This window comes from Hermetia illucens, chromosome 2, assembly GCF_905115235.1.
Source record: "Hermetia illucens chromosome 2, iHerIll2.2.curated.20191125, whole genome shotgun sequence".
Classification (NCBI taxonomy): Eukaryota; Metazoa; Arthropoda; class Insecta; order Diptera; family Stratiomyidae; genus Hermetia; species Hermetia illucens.
Window position 1 is genome coordinate 174,798,030 of NC_051850.1, and position 23,181 is coordinate 174,821,210.

General features: G+C 45.2%; 1 protein-coding gene across 1 annotated transcript; it reads left to right on the forward strand.

Annotated features, from left to right (window-relative positions):
- Positions 1-12,960: 12,960 nt before the first annotated feature.
- Positions 12,961-15,401, forward strand: LOC119648349 (cytosol aminopeptidase-like). The gene is made up of 4 exons (XM_038050046.1): positions 12,961-13,498; positions 13,558-14,268; positions 14,337-14,894; positions 15,052-15,401. The coding sequence occupies exons 1-4, from the start codon at positions 13,241-13,243 to the stop codon at positions 15,202-15,204; spliced, it is 1,680 nt and encodes a 559-aa protein (XP_037905974.1). The 5' UTR covers positions 12,961-13,240; the 3' UTR covers positions 15,205-15,401.
- Positions 15,402-23,181: the final 7,780 nt, after the last annotated feature.

Below are 23,181 nucleotides of genomic sequence, written 5' to 3' on the forward strand. Positions count from 1 at the left end.
AATGTTACTCAAAACTATCATGTAAATTTATGGCTGTGGAGATAGTCAAGGACAATAAATAGTAAAGATTTTGGTCCCTTTATTAGACTTATATCGCTGTACGTCTTGATGTGAAGGCCGAAGTAGCAGTGCATAGGCCACACAGTAAGAAAGGCGACAAATCTATTGCCGGTTCTGTCATGCAATGGAACCCACCACTCCAAAATAACCGAAGTGTGGGTCGCCCTGAAACTACGTTCCTTAAAACAGTGGAGGAAGTGTACACGCTTCTCGAGAAATCGTAGTGGCAGCTAAAGGGCATTGCTGGAAACCGACAGAGATAGCACCTAGGAGGGATTGACGCTCTATGCCCCACACAGCGGTTTATGGCAATTATATAAATTGCAAAGCAGCAAGGTCACCCCAATTCCCCTTTCTCGTGTCCAACTCGGAGAGAGGACTGCTCTTGAGGTACTCTAGGTCCTGAGGTTATAATAATATAACGAGATACAATTTTCGGAGGATTAAGAAACAAACATAGGGAGCAGCGCCTTCGTGTTCAATAAGGAAAGTGTAGATGCTGATGGCTCTATGAAGAACAGAGCATTCAGTAATGGGCAATTTGTACGCAAAAGTTTGGTCTTCTTGTTTTTCAAGTAAGCTTGTCTGTTAATGTCTGTCATCATTGAAAACACCAACATAAATTCATTAAAGTTATTATAAAACCCAGAATTATGAAAATTACCCAAAAATGTTTCATGAAAACCTTCTCTCATTCAGTGCTCATTCGACCAATTCCCAGGTGAAACGCCAGGACAAAACCTACTCACACACTCCAAAAATGAGCCCAGAAGTCTAGAAAACACCAGGGACGAATCGATAGAATATCCTCTTATTTGCTACAAAGAAAAGGCTCACCTAAAATATGAACACATCCTAGAAAGTTCTCCCCAGATACTTGACATGTGGGGGATTGCCAGCAAAAATTTCGAAAAATCTTCAACCGAACGTGTTCGCACACCATCCAGAAATCCTGAAAAACTGCATACGTGCCTACTGCTTGCACACGTATCTACATAAATACAAATATATAGCAAAGGATGTAGGATATATCCATATGTATGCATGCGCTACATTCCATTAATTTTCCTGTCGTCTATATTCTACTACACAACGTAGTATTTCCCGTCTGAAAAAGTCATCGCTTCACATAATTATGTTGATACTCTGTCGGATATAATTCAGTCAAGTGCAAAAAGGACGATGTGGATAATGCACGTCCTTGCCTCTAATTCGGCTCAAGTCTTTGCTTGTGTTGTTCATCTCACAGTTTTTACCCTTTCCCAGTTGTTTTGTTGTTTCAGTTTTGCTTTTCCCATTTTTCTTGGGGGATATAATGTGTGCCCTAGGAAAGTGTGCATGTGCACGAATTAAGGATAATCGCATTCAAACTTGAAGCTGTTGCCAATTTGCAAAACTAAATGTTCCAAGCTGAATTTAAAATTTTCATCATGATCCTGGCTACCTAATTTCGTTTTTGCAACCCAAATATCGTCCTTTGCGGGCTGACCGAATTTTCGCCAAAATTCCAGGACGAAAGTGTCTCCCTTGCTTAAACTTGAACAACATATCATGTCCCGAGCCCAAGGGCGAGCCTCATCTCTACATTCGAAGGCTTTATTGCCGAACACCCTGTTCGGGAAAGTTTTTAATGGTGGCAAATTTTTAAGGAGGCGATGAAACATTGAAAAACAAGGAGCACAAGATATTGAACGAGTTTTCTTTCTTATTTTAGCAAGGACATGTTGGTACTTTATCGGAATGGCAAGGCATCAGACAAAAACTTCCTTTGAGCTTACTAAAGGGTAGATGGATTCGACGTCGTAAAATATGCATCAAAACGTTCTATGTACAAATATGTTCTCGCATCCGAGACACCCCCCACCCTTATCTCCCGGATTCCTTGGCGCTCGATCCCGAAACACGCTTGGCGTAGATGAAAAAGCAAACATGAAGGGCACTTTACAAACTCCGCAGAGAATATTGATTAGCCGCGGCCTTTACACTCGGTACCAGTTCCAACTATCGATAGACAGAGAGTAGAGCAAGGATCAGGCGAATCGTAGGCGTAGAAAACGAAGGGCGATGGGTGAGCGGGTGGTCTGGCCTAGGATATTTCCCCAGTGGCATAGACATGCTTCAGCCCGCCTGGGCCAGGATTCGAGGACGTGCTCCAACTGCAATGCACGTGTCTTATAGCATAGTTGTACACAGACCTACTCGGCGTTGTATTCTCTCGTTAGTGACATATACACAAACCCACAGGGCACCGAATTTGCGAGGACTTTGAGCTACTGCTTTTGGGCGGTTGGAGTGCAGGCGATGGGCCCACCCGCGAAAGAGTTCCTTGCCAAAATCAATAGACTTAAGACAGAGACCTGTTTGCCGCATTAACTACTACATCCACTGACTTCGCCAGTAGCGCCAGCCATGCAGCGACGCTTCCAATACGTTTGCGATTTCTTTACGACGTCCTTCTTATCATTTCCGCAGTCGGAAAACAGACGCAATATATTAACATGTAACGGTCTGTGACAACGACGTCTATGATCACATTTCGTGTAATTTTTATACCTTGTCAGGAGCCTGCAGAATCGTCGGACTCCTTCTTCCTTCCTGCGGTCTTCGCCATTACGATGTAAGGCGAGCTATAATTTATCATCTTAAAATGACTTCGGATAAGTTTCCTATCGGCTGTTGAAAAAACACAGAGACCACGGAAGAAATGTCTTTGAACCAATGTCGCGGAACCACACTATGAATGGCATTATGTAATGGTCGACCGTCATAAATTTTAATGTCCTGATTTCCACGAACATCATCCTGTCTTCCTTCCTTCCTTCCTTCATCGTTGCTGAGGTAAGAATTAAAAGTAGTTTGCTGTTGATATCCCTTGACCTGCAACTAGACGTCCTGACCATGGTAAAGCTTTGGATTTGTAATCGGAGGCGGGGATCAAAAAAGGACTTTGCTGGAAATCAGTAAATCATAAAGATATTAAAGCGAAACACATTCTTGGCGGTGCGAACTGGAGATAACGAGAATTCCCAAGGTGGAATTGTGTATCGTGCGAAGGAGCAGTTAACGGCAGCGGTCATCGGTTTCATGTCCAAATAGGCAGATAGGATCAGACGAGTTCTATTTCTGTATTAGAACTACTATGAGGGAAATGTGCCGGTAGTTTTGTGTGAAAATTATGCAATTCAATTTCATTGGACTGATACCTTCGAGCGTTATTAGGAATTCGATAAAAGAGAAATTTCGGACACTCTGGAGTCGAATGAAATGTAAATTGATGAAAATTCCGCAATATAGGCTAGGGTGGATTCTGAGTCAATTGGAATAGGTATGGTCAGTGTATTTGGATTACTCATTGGCCATTCCTCTTCAGCATTGCAACGAATAAATGAAAAGAGGAAACCATTTAGATGGAAAGCTATCCTTGACAGATTAAAAGGTGAATGCCTTATAACCTGGAAAAACTCAGCGCCCATTAATTTTCAATTTTCCTTGGGCCCACAGTTACAAATAGGCCTATTGTTTTACGCGCAAAATGTTCACCGAACGTTAACTATCGTTGTAGCGTCGTCTGCGGTACCACGCTATCTGATGCAACATGCAGCTTCAAAATCACCGTCAATCCTGCTCTCTCAAGCTGCTGCCTCATCGAGCACCAGCGTGGCTTCAGCTCTTGAGATGTCGCTGACTGGCTCTGCTTATACCCTGCCGACGACTATGGCCAAAAATACTGGCGCCACACCTAAGTCGCCCCGGTTGACTAATGCTCTGCCTCTATCTGCCACGCACTGTTCCACTGCGTCCATAAAAGATTGTATAAGCCCGACGAAGTCCGCTAGCCAACTGAAAAATAGTCCTCCATCAGAGGAACATATTCCCTACTCAGCATCGGCTGCGCTACATACTTCTGTCGATTGTCCTTCAGGTGCCGCATTACCACCACCACATGCTTCCTCCTGTGCATCATCAACCCGACCCCCCCCCCCTCGCTGAACCGCAGGCCCTTCCGACCTCCCTCATGCCGCCCGAGCGGGCCCCAATTGAACGTCGCCTCGCCGCCGAAACTTCTGTTCGTATCAAGGCTAGCGTACTCCACCACTTCTTACAAAATTCTGACCAATATCAGAAGCAAAGCCAACTCAACTTTCACCTCTCTCATGTGTGAAGTTGACGAACGGTGGCTCTCCTGACCGAGTGACAGATTCCTTCAAAGTGACATACCTGCACGAATTCGATGCCATCATCCAATCTTCCTTTTGGCTACTGGGGGTCTTCGTCAAGCCTTATCAGAGAACTAAGCTTCATAAAAATTTCCGGCCCGCCCACCTGCCTCGCCGAACTCAAATGATCCCGACAACTTTACACTCTTTTATGAAAATATAAGAGGTCTACCTCAAATGGTCTGCCTTAGTATTCCAACATCACGTCATCTGCATTTCTGAAACCTGACTCGATGAAAGGATTTTAGATTCCGAGATCCTCAAAGGTTACTCTGTCTTTCGTCGTGACAGAGACTACGCTGCACTTGCCAAGACAACCCGCAGAGGTGCCCTAATAGCTGTTAAGTCCCCTCTCCGTGCCGAAATCATTTTTTCCTCCTCCTCCACCTACGATTCTGTCCGTCCCATACGAGTCAGTCCGCCAAACGTATGCCCCTTTATCATATCGTGTGTATATTTTCCCCGCTTCAACCAGCCTTCTCTGCACGAGGATTTCTTTTACAAATTATCAGAGGTCCTAATCGTTTTGTTTCCCTCACTTCCTTACATCTTCTATGACGACTTCAATCTTCATATGCTCTCCTAACCTATTACTTCTGGTCTTCCCTTCTTCCCTAATGACTCCACCCAGCCTACCCTTCCTCTACCCACTTTTATGTACACCTATTTCGCCCTTCAGGTTAACCTTTCCAGAAACCAATTAGATGGCACTCTTGACTTTGTCCTCTCTAAACTTCCTGTACGTTGCCTTTTCCAATCCCTTTTTGCCCCGTCTTACGTTGTCCCTGATGCCCATCATCCTTCCCTCGAGTTCGATGCTCCAAACGCTCCACCCTCCTGTCGCTCGTAAGCCTACCAGGTTCAACTTTCGTAAGGTGAACTTTGAAGGTCTGAACTCAGCCCTGGCGGCAATCGACTGGGTTCCCCTCGTCTCTCCACTTACGTCTGACCAAGCACCTTCCATACCATTCTATCTGATCTTCTTCCTTGTTACGTCTCCTCCTCTCCTAAGTGCTTATGCCCTTACCCTGTCTGGTTCACCACTGAAGTCTACAAAAAACTATGTCAAAAGCACAAAGCGAGGAAGAAGTTCCTGTCTTCTAGAACCTAAGCCGACTACGTTTCTCGGTCAGTCCTCAATACTTAAGTCCAGAAACGAATATTTGACCAATGTTGAAGACTCACTAAAGCGCGGAAATCTCAAACCTTTCTGATCCCACATTCGCAACTCGATGCTATTGCCAAAGTCAACACAAAATCGCTGTCCAGACTTATAAATTGATCGGCAGCTTTAATGGTGTGCCTTTTAATGCAGATAACACCGACCTCCTACCCTAAATCATCCCCCTTCTCTGGTCATTTTGTCAGGGTCCATGATTCTTTAATAGAGCAAACGGGACTGATACCTTCATTGGACTGATACCTTCAAGCGTTATTAGGAATTCGATAAAAGAGAAATTTCGGACACTCTGGAGTCGAATGGAATGTAAATTGATGAAAATTCCGCAATATAGGCTAGGGTGGATTCTGAGTCAATTGGAGTAGGTATGGCAGGTGTATTAGGATTACTCATTGACCATTCTTCTTCAGCACTGCAACTAATAGATGAAAAGAGGAAAAGCATTTAGAAATAAAACTATCATTGACAGATTAAAAGGTGACCAATTTCCTGGAAGTACCCAGTATACATTAGTGTTCTATTTTCATTGGGACCAAAATTCCTAATAGGCCTATTGTTTCCAATAGGTCAGGTCAAAATCGAGTCGTTACCTCTGCTTCTAACAGGCCTCAAGAATGGTAACAATGGCACTAGCGAGCATAAAGCGCAAGTGAAACCTTCTATCAATTGCCAACTACCAATGCGACAGGGGTGAAGCCTTTTGTATGAAACGCAAAACGACACCGATTTCGGCAATGGAGCTTACCACATTCTGCTCGATCTTGGAATGTTCAAAGGCCAAACTACGATGTAGAAATTTGAGCCCTACAGATGCCCAAATATTCAACTAAAGAGACCACCTCCTGATTGACAAAAGGGCTGCTATCAGTACTGTTAACAAAACACTACGGATCTAGACTGAGGATTCGAAAAACACCTCCCCCAATTATGCCATGCAGTCGAGGGTATTAGACCATCTCCACTGCATTCAGCGGAATCAGCAAAAGTACGTCTTAGGCCAGCATAGCAGACGTCAGAAAGGATATGGGTCTCAGTGACACAAGCGCTAAATGATACACTACCTGGAGGAAGACCTGAAACCAAAGGATGCCCTAAAAAAGATTCAAGACAGACCTAAACCCTCAACATCGGAACCAAGAAAGCGGGAAGTAGCTAAGGTCTAAGGAGAAAGGGAAATGGGGGGTGGTGAACAAAAACCCTTGATCAGGGTGGGGTCGAGGGGCATCCCGGAAGGTTAAGCGTGGAGATAGGAGCCAGGAAACCCGCTGTTAGCAATGCTAACTCGTTGCAGAGCATTCGATTGGCCACACTGCCAAAAGTATTTCCTGACTAAATACCTTATGGTTTTTGAGATATGTGAAAGATGGAATAAGGATCTCTTTACGTTTTACGCACAGCGGATTATCTTACGACTATAGTCCCTAAATTACCAGGTTGAATAGGAACCAAACTGTCGACATGTGCTAGGACACACATGGTGAAAGTCTGCCTCTCCAAAGTCGCAGCGATTAAGACGAGGAAGGTTCTGCACCTCCTCATCACTCAAAACATGGGTCTCTACACGCGATTATGGTCAGTTTTTTGAAGTAAGAAGGAGGTCAAAGTGAACTCGTTACGATCGGAGTAGATGACCGATCCTTGGAGACATTTAAACACCGGAACTTGCTCGTTAATTACAGATTTGGTGAACTACCTATGCAAGTGCAGGATACTTCCGAGGACATATCAGGTGGAAGAGAGAAAGAGGTGGAGATTGCCGAAGGAATCGCGACGCCCATAACAGCTGAAAGAGCAAGACCGAGCCCACTAGCGGGAATTCGCTGAACGACTTAAACCTAGACCTTCTAAGGCTTAATTCAAACAGCGAAACGCAAGGAAGTACCGTGTCGGAGGAGGAAGATGGTACTACGAAATTGAACAGGAGTTCCAAGCACTAATGAAGTCAATGACAAGCACTAAAATAGCCTAGATAAATTTCCACCATTCAAAAGTCGCATCTTCAGTAATGGCAAGGACGAATTCGAAGGATAATATTGGAATAGTGGTGGCACAAGAACCCTGGGGGAAATCCTCTTGTGAAAAACCAAAAGTTTGCATCATTCTGAAACGAAATTAAAATATTGGTCTTTCGGACTTACTGAATGAAGACCACGTGACTCTCCAAATCTTACTAAATCCAGGACAAGGATGCAAGAGGCATTCGTAGCATCAGGATACTTTCCAGAAGGCGCCACCACCGGAATTAGTCGTTAGACTGGCATCTTCTACGAGAAGAAGGCGCTGCCACTTATCTCGGCTACGATGCCAACGTCCACCATAAAATCTGGGGGAGAAGCGGTGCCAATCGAATGGTATATGAGTAGGGTGTCCAGGAGCTGGGAAAATGACCGAAAAATGGAGGAATCATTTGAAAAACATTATCTCCGTTAATATTGAAGATTTTCTCGATTGAAATTCGTGATTATTAGTATAGAAACCTTTCGAATGGTATATGGGTTGGGCGGGGGGGCTAGTCGAGGAGCTGGGAAAATGGCCAAAAAATGGTGGAATCTTTTGAACTAATCGTTAGCAATAAGCTAGAAATGCATAGAGTAGGAAACAACATTTGTGATCAGGACCGGGCATGAGCTACTAGACATAATTGTAAAGAACACTGTGATGAGCGACATGGCCAGGAATTGAAGGATGTTGGATTAGCTTTTTATGTCGGACTGTAGAATAATCAGATTCCACATTGACGGCAACTCGGAAGTAGAAACCTAGTCAGAATGAGAACGGGTGTTCGAGTTCTGTGAGAGGATCGAACGAACCAGAGAAGCACCCAGCCTATTCAAAACTATAAACAGGCAAATCAGCTACAGATCTGATTTTCGCTCTGCGGCAAGCAATGGAAAAACTGTTGGAATATGGACACCTGTTGCACCATCTAGTCATCGACTTTAAAGCCGCCTATGATAGCGTAGCCAGGGTAAAACTGTACGCGGTCATGGGAGAATTCGGTATCCCCACGAAATTGATAAGACTGACTAGGCTGACCCTGACCAATGTGCGAGGCCAGATAAAAGCAGCAGGATCACTCTCAAGACCATTCGACATCAACAATGGTCGACGATAAGGGGATGCCCTATCATGCGTCCTCCTTAACCTGGCCCACGAGAAAGTGATCCGTGATGCTGAGGTAAATGCAAGAGGTACGATCCTCTTTAAGTCCACCCAACTACTGGCCTATGCTGACGATATCGACATCATGGGAAGAACCACCCGAGACATACAAACTGCCTTCATCCAAATCGAGCAGGTGGCAATCGGCGCGAGATCTTGGACTGCACATCAATGAAGGCAAGACAAAGTAAATGGAGACAACATCAGCACCGAAAACGAATCAACCAATAACGTCAAACCGCACTGGTCAAACGGGAAGAATAAAGATAGAGGACTACAACTTTGAGATCGTTGATAATTTCTCCTACCTAGGGTCGAAAATCACAACCAATAACAACTACGATGATGAAATTCATGCACGGTTTGTTCGCAGCCATCAGGGCCTATTTCAGCTTACAAAAACTGTTCCGCTCGAAACGTCTCACCATAGGGTCAAAGCTCTTACTGTACAAGACAATAATCTTGCCAGTCCTCATGTATTCCTCGGAGACTTGGGTTCTTAGGGAGAAGAATTGCGAACTCTTGACCGCGTTCGAGAGAAGAATCCTCCGAAGAATTGTTGGCCCCCTACATGAGAATGGAGGATTCCGTAGGCTACATAACGACGAAATCGATGAGCAATACCATGACCGTCAGGTTTTGGATAAAATCTGCCTCAATAGATTGCGGTGGGCGGGTGACTTAATCTGTATGGATGAGGATGATCCAGCCCGGAAAGTCTATAAGGGCAATATCTATGGTAGAAAAAGAAGACGAGCAGACGCTGGCCGAGATGGAGTGATGACGTAGGTCAGGACGCCAGACAGCTTTTAGGGATATCGAATTGGTGAACCTCGGCGCAAAACTGGCATGGCTGGAATTCCTTATTAAAGCAGGCCTAGACCGTTGTTACGCCGTTGATGATGATGATTGAGCCCTATACTGCCAAATGTAATATATAGATGCTCGTACTTTCCATCTCAGAAGAAGCTACAGTTGTCAACTTTGCGGATGACTTCGCCTTGACCCGACAGCGAGAATGACAAAGTCTCGGCTGTGAAAGGTCGCACTCACCCTAGCGCTTGGTTATGACACTAGAAAAAAAAACCTCTGTCAAAAAGAATAAGGATATACTTATGTTCGTCATTGACCCAAAATAGGACTGAAATGTAATTCAGCTCCTACCATTACTTGTCTAGAAACCCGAACTCCTCCTCAGCAGTTACCCTCTAGGACGTCTGCTCATTTCCTAGGCTAGGATAAAGACCTCCATTGTATGGCATCGCCAAGAGTGTAGTTGGCCGTAGTAGACAAAAGTTCTCGAATCGCTAAGAGAGCAAGCAGATGTCAAGCAAATTTGAAAAGAAACTTAAGCCCTCCGCATTCTCTCCCAAGACAGCGCAAAGAATTTCAGCGATAACAAAAAAAATTATATTAGGTACAGGATGTAACACTTGTGGGTCATCCTTTAACATAAGACTCATCTAAGATTTTACTTCAGTTCAGCATCCATTGTTCATCGCTCTCGTAGCAAATGTTAGTTTCATTAGAGTGCCCCTTCTGCGTCGAACACTCCAGATATTTTCGCTATTGATTTTATCTGAAGTCTCCTCGCAAGTGATGTTCCATAAGTGTTAAGGTGGTGGACGCAAGAAGAACCAGAGCAGAAACCAACCTAATCTCTGAAGATTATTCCAGAAGTTCTCGGCAAACGTCGTAGTCAAGAAGACCGCCCTTATTCAGAGTTCAAATTATCATCCTCTGCTTCCACTATAAAAAGAAGATCTCGGGTTCTCAGAGCACCGACCTGCTACAGCCCAACTGCAGCGCTTATCAAAACAGAGGGGGAGGGGGTAAGAGCAACAGATATCCATCAAACCTTCACTCTCATTTGGTCCCCAAGACCGTGTTTCTCGAACTCATGCTCGAGCAAGAAGTTTTCACAGCAACTACTTCGCAAGTCTCCGTTAGTGTTTACCATTGTATTATGGAGATGCTCTTCATTCTTGACCAGAATCTCACAGCCAGTACTGGTACCCATTCCCAGAATATCAAGAAGCGCCTTGACTTTAATATTGACTCGACATTGGATCCATATTCAAGGCGAGCGTAACGAAATGGGGACCGGTTCTTGGAGGAACAGCTGGACTGGCCGGAGAGATAGAGAAAAGGTTTTGGATTGGCACCGGAGACAGCCGTGAGGACGGGAGGTAACGATCCAGGAATTTTCGCTGGAGCATCTGGTGGTATCGAGCAGCTCCTGTCCTGACTCTTGAAGAGGACCTTTCCCACATCAACACAGCCAAGAGTAGAAAGGGATACGTTGGAGCAGAGCAAGTTGCTGACTGTTTCAAAGGCGCCGATGGAGTTGTTATCCCAGCGGGCGTGCCACGTAAACCTGGAAGAACTCGAGATGATTTGTTCAACACCAATGCTGGTATCGGTCGCGTAAAGTTGATATGCAAACCATTGATATTCCGATGATCGTTGGACACTCTGGTGTTACAATTATTCCGGTGATATCACAATGCAGAGCCTTTTTAGGGACATCCTCTGAAATAATGGCCTGAGGATGTCAAGGATGGGAAGAAACCTCAGAGGCCGCACCTTAATAAATATCTGGGCAGAAGGAACTATGATCGGGATTGTGATCCGTCGTGAATCTTCCCTCTCGATCGATGGATCTTCCCTCTCGATCGCTGGATCTTCCCTCTCCACGAGCACGGTCGGGTCGTTTTTTTTTATTTTTCAGTTTTAGCTCGCTTTCTGGCTTTTTTTTCGTTAGGTGGTCGCGAATTCCTTCGTTTGTTGTCTATTTTGAAATCCAGTGCGGACCCACGCATCAGTATAGACACGTTAATTTTGTATTAATGACACCTGAGGGATGAAAGTGCTCAAAGGACCCCGATATTCCCGAGCCTGGCAAGCACAGAGGCGTGCAAGAGCGGGTTGACCGAGCACTTTGACGGATCTTCAGTCTTTGCGGGCGGACCTTCACTGTCAATTTCGCCAACTTTTTAGGTTTCTGGGGTAGCTCTTCCCTCTAGGTCGTTCTCGGTCACTTAGGATAATCGTCCGGTCCTTCTATTTCCCATAAGTTGATTACAACTTTAGGGAAAGTGCCGTTATCGCATTTTCTGATGATAGCGAAAGGGAAGTATGTTAATTGTTTCTCTAGCAAAAACCCCGCTTGGTATGCGCAGGCCGATAACTTGGAAATTACTGTCCCTCTTAGTCAGCCCTTACGACAAACAGAAAATACTTTGAGTAAATTTTCAGTCCATTACTCGCAGAGACGTCTCTTTTAAGCGACCTATGGACCATTTGTGGCGGTCATGGATCAAATATACGGGACTGATGATGTCAATCACGCCAATTAGGGAGCACCTAGAGTATACTAGCCAAATGGCAGCCGGCGCCACCGTAACAGCTACCAAGGGCGGCGAAAGTTAGAGATCGCTCATAGCTAAGGTGGTGCAATCTACTCTACTGTACACGCTGCTTGTAAGGAGGGAAGGGATACGTTTTGATACCAGTAGAAAGAAAAGCAGGTACACCTGTCGGCGTATGTCCTTGAGAGTCTGTAAGGCTTCGTGAGATACGTCAGGTGAGGCAATGTTGAGGTGGCGCATCATCCCAGTTTTAAACACTCGTATCTCCGTTAATATTGAGAATTTCGAGAAAGGGAGCTTAATTCGTGATCACTTGTGTAGAGGAGAGTTAGATTTTCAGATGGAATATAGGTTGGCGGGCCTAGGCGCCGGAAAAATGGCCGCAAAGTTAAGATGTATGGATGTTTGTGCAGAACGCACTGGTTTGGACCGGATGGTTTCCCTATTGTCTTGGACGCACTAGTACCGGAAGATCCAGAGCATGAGAGTTTTCAGCGCCCGAGATTCGCACGCGAAAGAAAAAGCTGAACAAGTACTTGAGCACGAAGGGAATATTTTGAGGGAAGCTCAAGTCAGATGAGAATAGCTTTCAGCTACCTCCATAATAATGAAGGTTCGGCAGAATGGGTGAAGGAGGCATGAAGACGGAAGATAAAGGATGAGACCCTAAACTCAAACACACCTATCAAAGTAATGGCTAAATTATGGTTTCTGGGAGAAGCGGGTCGAAAATCCAGAAGTAGTCTTAAGAGGGTGCAATTCTACACGGTGTCACTCTAGCTTCGACACGACGTTCTGGGCTGAATCGCAATGAAACCCTGGTAACGTCATGACAAATCAATTTGCATTGTCAACCCTCTTGTTGAACAAGTTTAGGCAAACTGCAGTGAAAACACTGTATCGAGACAACGGAAGTCGCGAAGTCAACATTGTCGAAATCAGCTACTACTGCGCGCCTCCTACTAATTCCCTATTCACTTTCCTTATCTTAGCAACCGCTGAACATCAGTTATTTTCAATTTTCGCCAAATTCGTGTTGACATGTAAATTACAAACAAGCTAAACTAATTATTAAACTTGTGAAATTTTTCGACTGAGAGAGTGTCGCCAAATATTCCTTAACTTTTTTGTCGAGAGCGGCGTGAGAATCTTCGTTCTGATACATTTTCAGATAGACAGGACCCTTTCCTTTATAACAATAAAATTATCTAAATTGTGTTTTCTACGTTTATTTTAAAATAGCGCTCAGAATGCACAAGTTACCAAACTTCCTTGCGAGCTTACCGCGAGGAGGCCTTTATCCTTTTAACGTACGTAAAATAGCAGCAGCCACGGCTGTTAAGCCGTCAAATGCAAGCAAGGCGGCGAACAATAACCAAAATTGCATGCCGGAGGAAGACAGATGTTCAGACCCAAACTCTCGGGGTTTGGTCCTGGGAGTGTATGCGAATGAAGATGATAGACTTGATTCAGGCGTTTTGACCCCAGTTGGCTGGAAGTACAATAAGGTAAGTTGATAACTTCTTGTTTCTAAACATCTAAAATGTCCAGCATGAAACACCCCTAGGTGAAGACCAATGGCCGTCTCCTGGACCTTCTACGAGTAGCGGGTCCTATGCCCAAAAGAGGTGAGTGCCGGATCTTTTACAACTTGGAGCCCAACTACTCGGCCGTTTGTGTGTGTGGTCTGGGTCAGGAATGCCTCGGCTATAATACCTATGAGATGATCGATGAACATAAAGAAGCTATTCGTCGAGCAGCTGCTACAGGATGCCGAGCCTTGCAGGAGATCCACACCGAAAAAATAATCGTTGAAAGTTTTGGCCACGCGGAGTCAGCCGCTGAAGGAGCCGCACTCGGAGTTTGGGCCTACCAAGAACTGAAAAGCAAAAATGATCAACTTGTTGTCCCGCAAATCGACTTGCACGTCGAGCGAGGGCAGGAGTGTGATTGGGATGGATGGAGGATTGGCTTGCAGAAAGCAGCCGCGCAAAATTTGGCAAGGCAGTTGCAGGAGACTCCAGCGAACCTACTTAGTCCTACGTGCTTTGCACAGAACATAGTTGAGGTTCTTTGTAAATCAGGAGTCAACGTCGAAGTAAAGGTGAAGGGGTGGGCAGAGAGCCAGCAAATGCATGCATTTCTGGCTATCTCAAAGGCTTCCTGTGAGCCACCAATATTTTTAGAATTAAGCTACTACGGAACGAACCGAGAAGAACGTCCAGTGGTTCTGGTAGGACAAGGGATAACTTACGATTGCGGTGGAATCTGTTTGAAGGTAAGTTTTTATTTGAAGTCCCAAGTTGTAAACCTTAATTCTGTCAATATTTCCTTTCTAATTTTCAGGACAAATATGAGCTCAGTGATATGCGTGGCGATATGTCAGGGGCAGCATGTGTTGTCTCTGTTTGCAGAGCTATTGCGTCTCTTCAATTGCCCATCAACATCCGTGGGTTGATACCACTTTGCGAACATGCTATTGGCTGCAACTCATGCAAGGCAGGCGATGTGGTTAAAACTATGAACGGGAAACATGTCGAATTTCAAAAGACACATCGCGAAGATGCCCTGGTCTTAATTGATGCTTTACTATATGCACAAAACTTCTGGCCAAAGTTCATTTTGGATATTGGCACTACGTCAAAACAAATGAGACAAGTTCTTTGTGAAGGAGCGACTGGTGTTTTCACAAATTCAGAGGAACTATGGCAACAGATAAAAGGAGCCGCTGTTCACACAGGCGATAGGGTCTGGAGAATGCCCCTTTGGAGATATTTCTATCATAATATAACTCAAAAAAAACACGTCGATGCCCAGAATATCGGAGGGGATAATGGCGGAATGCCATGCAAAAGTGCTGCACTTTTGAAGGAGTTCGTCCCATGCGGCCAGTGGATGCATCTCGTAAGTTTTCAAACATGAGGGGTCGTCTGATGGTTTGCTATGGTATCTTAAGGGATCAAAGGCTTCTGTCAACATTCTCTCCTGCCAGAGTTGACCCCCCCCCCCCATACAACAAATGTCAGATTTTAATTTTAGATGCTCATTATATCTTCTACAGGACATACGCAGCGTTATGACAACCAATGGGAAAGCATTTGAATATCTGAGACGAGGGATGGCAGGACGTCCAACTCGAACAATAATTGAGTTTATTGCACAATTAGTGTGTCATGAGGGTGAAACGCCACAAGCACCATCAGTGAATAAGTAATTTACTCGTATCTATCTTTTTTTGCCCTAAACAAGGCGAAACTAAATCTAAACAATGCCTAAAAGTAGCGTTATATATTTAACTCTCAACTATTGTAGTTGGATGTTTTGTTTTGATGTGATTTGTTTCCGAAGTCGAAAATTCTGGTCCAGTATATTTTATAATGTATTAAATAAATAGAAATTGAAGTCTGAAAACGATTTTTTTTTTAAGACCATCAAGGCTCCCTCCACGATTACCTACCTTGTCGTGGTGAAGGAGCTCAGTCAGGAAGATCCTTTAGGAAACGGAAGGTGACACCTGAAGCCAAACGGTAATCAAAACCCCAAGCCAAGATGTGAGTACCGTGCCGAGGGTTGAATTGTCACAGGGGTTAAGATGTGGCCGTAAAGAGTGAACTCTGGATACCAGGCGACACCCAGTTTCAACTAGCCTTGTCTCGACAAAAACGGTCTCGGCCAAGATCGACATAAATAAAACAATTATGAAAAACCAAAAACATAAACTTGTTAAACAAACTCAATTAAACCTCGATCGTGACGATCCTACCCCGAGTAAAGGGGCAACCCTAAGCTCATCGATGGAGAACCTGAGTCTAGACTCAGATTCTCCACTTACTGTGAACCAATCTAATTGGAGCCCAGTCCTTAACAGACGAGCCGAAGCAGGCTCCTTCTGTCAGCATTCTTGACCCGAGGCTCCAATCAGTGCCACCTGCTGAGGCTAACGCCTTGCCTATGAGTAAGCACCTGCCCAAGGACAGCAAATAGCCTTCGGGCAAACCGCCTTCGCGCAAACCGCCTCCGGGTAACGTGCAACCCAGGAGCTGTTCCAAGGTTGAGGGAAAAGGATTGTTCGATGCACCTGCGGTTAAGGGGAAACTCGGACGATCCTAACTCTTCGACACAAAAGTCAGCAAAGAGTTCGGCCGGCAACGGCTAGGCATTCATTTGCAGCCAAGGCTATCGACGCCGATGGATGAGTCCTGCATGACGACTCTAATCCATCCGATTTCGATACTGAGCAGTGCGAACAGCTTAGGAGGAAACTCCTCCTAGCTGTAAGGACTGCACCCTCGCAAGGCATTAAGCGAGAGCGGAGGCGGAAATTGACGCCGGGGCATGGTTAACACCCAAGAATATCGTGAACCACATGCCGAATGGAGGGCGGAAGGAAGAAAGAGCTTTGAAGTAAAGTTACAAATAAGGACTCGAGGCGCAGTTCGTAACTAATCCTCCCCCGAGACGTAGTACCAAAATGACAGTCCCACGGTGTAAGCGAAGGAGAAGGAGGTGGTTTTAGTGAGTAAAAGTCTTACATAACCGTGTGGCAGGAGCCAGCGGTAGGTTCTGAACCTTTCCACCTTCCAACGCATAAAAAAAAACACAGACAATAAACCGATTTTAATAAGGTTGTGTTTTACACAAAACCTAAAAAGGTGATTGAAAACCTGCGAAATTTTTGCTTTTTCAGTATTGGGCCGAGCTTGAGGTGTGTTAAAACCTGCACAAGGGAAATTTTTACACAGTTCAAAAATATGTAGAATTTCATTCATTTTTCATTGCAATACACCAAATTTAATAGTTGGTGCGAAAGGGGAGAGTGTCCCCCTCATCAGAGAGTTTGCAGGTTTTAACTAATTGGGAGAGAACAAGGGAGGAGGCGTTTAACTTTCATCCAGGGCTCTCCAAATAATTTTTACTCCTGACCCTAATTTTCTCCTTGCGGCCCGTGTGTCTGTGTTTGTGGTAGGGGAGAAGCTGTTGCCTCTGAGTACTCAGACCCCATCATTGTGGGAAGGTTGTTCCAAGCTTCTGAAGGCAACCTTAGACAATGGTACTGACACCCCAATGGCTGATTCCGATCCTGGCATAGGGGAGATGGAACTCTCTTTTGCTAAAGCATCCGAGATCTCATGTCCCTCAACGCCACAATGACCAGGTAGTTCCAACGTATTGAATTGAGAGATATAGTTTAAACAGCTTCTGCATTCCTGAGCGATTTTCGAGATGATCATTGAACTACCCAAAGCCCTCAATGCAGCCTGGCTATTACGATGCGGCTACCCTTCAACCGCTCACCAATCACCCGGTTTGCCGCCCACTTCACGTTTTATTCGAGAGGCAGACTCCAGCTCCAGAGCCCTCTTCTGTTCTTCAGCCATTAGTGTAGGGCACTTCCGTATATCTCGCCACACATCCCCCCCCTCCTCGCACACATGAGGCCTAAGTTCCGATTTTGAGGCAAAGGTCCGCCTACACAGCCCATAAGCTCTGAGAGCTCTTTTCATCTTTACCTCTACATGTTTGCTCCAAAAAAGCTTTTTATCTAATTAATTAAAGCATCATAAACACCATGTGCTCTGGCGGCACCACAAGGTTTTTGAAAAGGCGCACAGTCAAATGCCCCTTCCTTGTCCTCAAACACCCCCATCGCGTACTCACCATTCCGAATTGTATCCTCTATCTTTGAAACTGAAGAATGAAGAGCAGACTCACTGGACTTTCCGCGCTGGTAAGCATGTTGGTTTTCATTAAGCGGGTGCGACCTAAGCGCCTTCCCACGAATGTGACCCTCAACCAGTCTGTCCAAACCTTTCAGCAAGAATGATGTCAAGCAGATCTGTCTGAAGTGCTTTGAATTAGAATAGTCATCTTTCCCAAGCTTCGGTATGAAGACTACCTTAACCTTCTGCCAAGAGGTAGGCACATAGCTCAAAACAAGACTTGCTAGAAAAATATTTCTTAGCAATCGCTTTAAGTGCTCTATACCCTCCTTTAGCATTGCTGGATAGATGTCATCCATGGCCGGTGCTTTGAAAGGACAGTAAGCAGCTTTCACTTCTTCATTGGTAACAACCGGTTTCGCAGTGTTCCAGTTCACCTTGCAGCACTTGCTTTTTGAAGGGGTTAGAAGAACCGTCCACTCTCCCCATACCATTTCTCTCACCAGCTCTCCCGGATGGTATACTTCCAGGAGAGTCTGTACTGTACTGATTCCATTCTGGAGCGCGTGAAAGTACCATCAGGTTTTCTAAGAGAGTTCAACTCATCATTTTTAAGAACTCTGCACAGCCTTGAAGTCTCTCGTTCGCCTTCCAGTTCCTCACCCGTTAGTCCCCTAGGGAGCTGTACTTTATTGCCAAGAAGTTCATTGAAATTTGTCCGGTCCGTTGTAATGCGAATGATGTCCTCTGCCTTCTTCCGAGGGCCCGATAACCAACATTCGGCAGGTTCTGTCCTGCGCAGCTCAAAATTCACAATAGTGAACTTGGACCGACCGCCAGAACTCAAAATCTCATCAGTGCCAGTCCAAATGGAGAAGCTCATCGCGAAAACCTTGTTACATCTTGGCTTCATTCCAGGCTCGGGCACTTTTTTCCACAGGCATTCCCGGAGGATGGTAGTTTGTCCCACTGACATTTTGCTATCCTTGGAAGAAACTCCCACGGCACCAGTCGGAACTGAGGCTGCAGCTTTCGCATACGTCTTCTTGCTTCTTCTTCTTCCCGCCTTCGTTTTCGTATTCTTATGGGAAGGGCCAGCTTCATTGAGATATCTCTCAATGATTTGATCACCTCCTGGCACACCGGTCCTAATCCCCGCAAGACACGTGGATTTAAGCCATGATGCGAGCACAATAAAACTTTGGTCACAGCGGATGTATTGGTCTTACGCTTCTTGCGCGCATTACCGCTGACAGAAGAGTCTGGTGCATCCAGGGTGGGTCTCACTGCAGTTACCAGTTTATCCCCACCTTCCGCCGAAGATTCCGCTTCCTTGCGTCCTATATCTCCGGATATTACCGCATGTGGTGTGATACAGTCACGTCTATGTCCTCATTCTCAAAGTGCTTCATCTTCCTTCGCAGTGCTTTCTTCTGCCGCCGGCTTGGGGCCTTCCCAGGTTCACGGCATCCAGGCCACTTGGATCCATTTCCACATACCGGCGTTAAACCAATAGCGTCCACGTCAGCAACTTCCCTTTCTTCAGCTCACCTCGGTAAGGGTGAAAGAGAAGGTTCTGACAGGCAGGATTCAACCTGTAGTCCGCCCCGTCATTGAAGTTCTCCTCTGCCGGGTCTTCCTCTTCTGGTAGATTTGGGCTATAGTACCGCGAACGGGGCGCCGTAGTCGGATTTCCAATTTTTCCCATGCTGATATGCTACAACTGCAGTGGGTAGCTTCACATCCGCAAACGGAAATCCTAAGAGTCATAAACTAATCCGAGATATTCCGTAAGATGGGGGAATCGAGTACAATGGACCACTAGAGTCTGAGCGCCCAGAGGCTCTTGCCTCTCCCCCACCTCAAACACACACACCCAGAGGCACATTAAATCAGGACTGCCCAAATAGAGATTAGTATCCCTGTACACATTTGAGCTCCCGATTTGTTATGTATCTGCCGCGATATGGTCGGCTCTGAATAAAATGATTTTTAAAAAATAAGTTTTCCAGATTTTTGTTTACAAAAATAAATAAATAACTCCGCCGTAGGAGTTCCCAAAGAAGGAGTGATAGACAGCTTCAGGCTGAATGGCTGTGGGCCACCGCAGGATCTCAGGATGTAGGTGAGGAAAATGCAGGAACTTTGCAGCCTTGCAGATTACTCACTGCGGAAGCTACCACCACCCCTGGCAGTTAGATATAAAATTCACCTCGAAAGAGAAATTTGAGGTCCAGTACGGATAACCGGCGGGGGTCGACTGACTTGGTGACTTGATCTGGCTCCCGTAATGAACAGCACTGCTTCGAAACCGCTAATCGTGCGACGGTTTGATATCTAAACTCCACGATAACCAGGTGCATTGCATCGCCTGCTGTAGCTGTTTCGCCAAAATCTGTGGCGACCACGATGCGCGTACGCAGCGGATGAAATGGGCTGAGAAAATGAACCTCTTCATCATCCGCTCCTACTACGAAATAACGATGGGGGTGGGTACAACATCTTACCGCCCCTTGCACCATCATCATGACATGCATCAATCACACCACGCCGCACTACAGACAACAATTTCGGTATTCGCCGAAGCACTCTCCTTCATCGTCGGCTCAGTCCGACTGAAATTTGCTGAAATTTGAGACGATTTCAAAAGAGAGTGTATAGAGTTCTCGGAAATGGATCCTTTGTATAGACGAGGTATTTCCAGGCACTATGCATCTCCAGCAACTACGAGAATTCTATCTCTCAGAATTTTTTCAGATCACGAATCCCAACAGAGTGTCCAAACAGGGCAGTTTTAGATGACAGAAGCGAAAGAATATTGGGGTGGACGTCCAGCATGCTTAGTGGATCACTCCCAAAGGCACCCTCCATGCCACTAGACTTGGAATGAATTTTGCGGATGTTACCGAAGAAGAAGTTCGACGAGCCATAAACAGCACGAAGAACTGGAGAGGCCCTGGCCTGGATCGGGTGCAGAATTTTTGGTATAAGAAATTTCCTAGTATACACAGTCGGCTGGCATATAGCATAAATCAAGTCATTAGTTCGCCGGAGAAATTTCCACCCTTCCACAATGCGGGAATTACCTACCTTATCCCTAAGAAGGACACGGTGCAGGACCCCGCAGATACAAGACATATTAGTTGCTTACCAACCGTCCACAAATTCCAAATGCATCACCCAAACTCTGCCGTTGAGCGGTTGAACCTGCCTCGTGACATCGAAGGCAGGAGCGTGGTTGACGTGGCGGCACAAGATCACCGCCAAGTCAACTCACTGCCCGCTTCTTTTGACAGCAAGGATCAATCTTTCAACCCTCTGAGTTCCCATAATATTATCAGCTATAGGTATTGTACCCAAATCCCTCCCTTGATGTCCTGGGACTCCCATACAGTCTGGTTCAAACCATGCAGAAGTACACCATTCTATATACCTTCTCAATATTGTCGGGAGTTCCCGACTAATTCTCTAACTAACCTACTACCAGTCACCACCACCAGTGCCACTTTATCTTTTAAGTAGGTAGGATCGTCCGAGCCTAAATGCTTGGCACTTAGTGCTAATATTAGGTAAAATCCCACATCTGCCTAGATTGTAACAACTCGGGGATATAAAATGACAATAAAATTACTCGTTCCTATTTTTTCCATCCACCGTTAACACAACCAACCCACTTCTATTCCACAGGATTCATAAATTCTGAAAACAACGCAGGAGGTTCATCGTCGGTAAATCTAAAGTCAATGAAACTTCATACATTTAAATGAACCCAACTCAAATTAATTTGTATTGCGAAACTCATCAATGAATACCGAAAGTACCGAATCGCGTAGATTGCTTCAGCCACTAACCCACGTAATTGACACGGCAGCGTCACCAGCAGACCTCTCTCGCCAAGCTACCAGTGAATAATATCCCTAATCGGCAACCAATCCTGATTTAATTACCGATAATATTAAATATATGTTGTCAACGTATCCTCACCGATAAATTCACTCACCGTTTGACGTTGTGTCCTTGCTTCATCAAATATTCATTTGTCCAAACATTCAACAAGGTCGCCTCCATTCTGCGTGCAGCCAATAACAAATATGGCGACCCGCACCATTTTCAAAATGGCGGCGACGAGACGAAATAATACCCAAGCGTCCAGAGTCAGTTGAAGGTTTCAATGTTTTTCGAATAACCAATTCAACGTCACAGAAAATGCTGTACGATTATATTCCATTAATTCACGTTGGATTACAGGTGTAACATGGCGTTCAACCGCTTGCCCGGAAATATCTTTACATACATGCGGCATACGTGTTCAGTCGTTACGGAAATTGCGGTGAAACGAGGAAGAGGATGCGGCTATCAATAAAAAACAAATGTAAAAGCACACGAAATGGGCATGTACGCTTAGTAAATGATTCACGATTTGATAATGGGCACGTATCACTCATTAAACATTTGCCAGAGAGGAGTTTTCACCTGTTAGGGGTGGTCTGCAGCATGGTGGCTTGTTTGCTTGCTTGGAGCCGGTACGTTCTCACAGGAGCGCACCTAATTACCTCAAACTATCAGCGATAAATCATATTTGTTCGTAAATCATGAAAAAATATTTGAAAAGAGAGAATTAATGGTGGTAAAGGGCGGGAGGTGAGGTCCTTGTTATTAAGTTGGAAGAGACGTCTCTATTAATGGTCTCTAGTTTGGCTGCTAACTTCATAAATATGCGGTCGAGGGAGGACATATTGCTTTGTAATTCACTGCTCATTTGTATTTTATTTTATTTAAACAGATATTGGGATGGAAGGTATTTTGAAGCCTAAATTTGTATTTTTTAGCCTTCTAACTTCTCACTCCAGTCCTTTACAAGGGATAAGCAAAGCATAAAGAGAAATGAACGAAAAGAAAGGAAGGAAATAGTTCTTTGATCCTGATGTCTCTCCCGATTTTAATAATCGAGTAGATAAGAAAATCGCTCTGACCAAGGTTCATAAAGAACAGCATTAGGGGTCCTTACAATAAGGTTACTCAAGAAAGAGCCGAAACCTACTGTTCACCTGCACCTGAACGCAGTGACACCGCACAGCTATAAACAAAAAAAAATACGTGGAAAAAAGAGGGGCCCTCTATGAGAAAAACAGGCACCTAAAACTGAAAAAGCATATTGACCGCTCCCAGGAATAGAAGGGTTCGAAAGGTGAAACCCCAGTGCCCCACGTGCAAGCGTTAGTCAGTGATGTGGAGCCCAAGAAACACAATCACCAGTAAGGGTTATGTTTGTCGCACTCAACGATTACCTACCTTGCCGTGGTGAAAGAGCCCAGTAAGGAGGATCCTCCGGGGAACCAGAGGTGACAGTTGAAGCTAAGTGGTAATCAAAGCCCCAAGCCAAGGTATAACTACCGTGCCGAGGGTTGCATGGTCACTGGGGTTAAGATGTGGACGTGAACTGTGAACTCTAGATACCAGGCAAACATCAGTTTCAACTAGCCTTATCTCGGCAAAAAGGGGCTCTGCCGAGGTCGACTTATTTTCCCACG

What these genes read in the sequence shown, in the direction of transcription:
- LOC119648349 (XM_038050046.1), top strand. Translation starts at nt 13,241, where the DNA reads ATGCACAAGTTACCAAACTTCCTTGCGAGCTTACCGCGAGGAGGCCTT. An exon ending in TTGGCTGGAAGTACAATAAG is followed by an intron (nt 13,499 to 13,557) that starts GTAAGTTGATAA and finishes AAACACCCCTAG; the next exon opens with GTGAAGACCAATGGCCGTCT. An exon ending in GCGGTGGAATCTGTTTGAAG is followed by an intron (nt 14,269 to 14,336) that starts GTAAGTTTTTAT and finishes TCTAATTTTCAG; the next exon opens with GACAAATATGAGCTCAGTGA.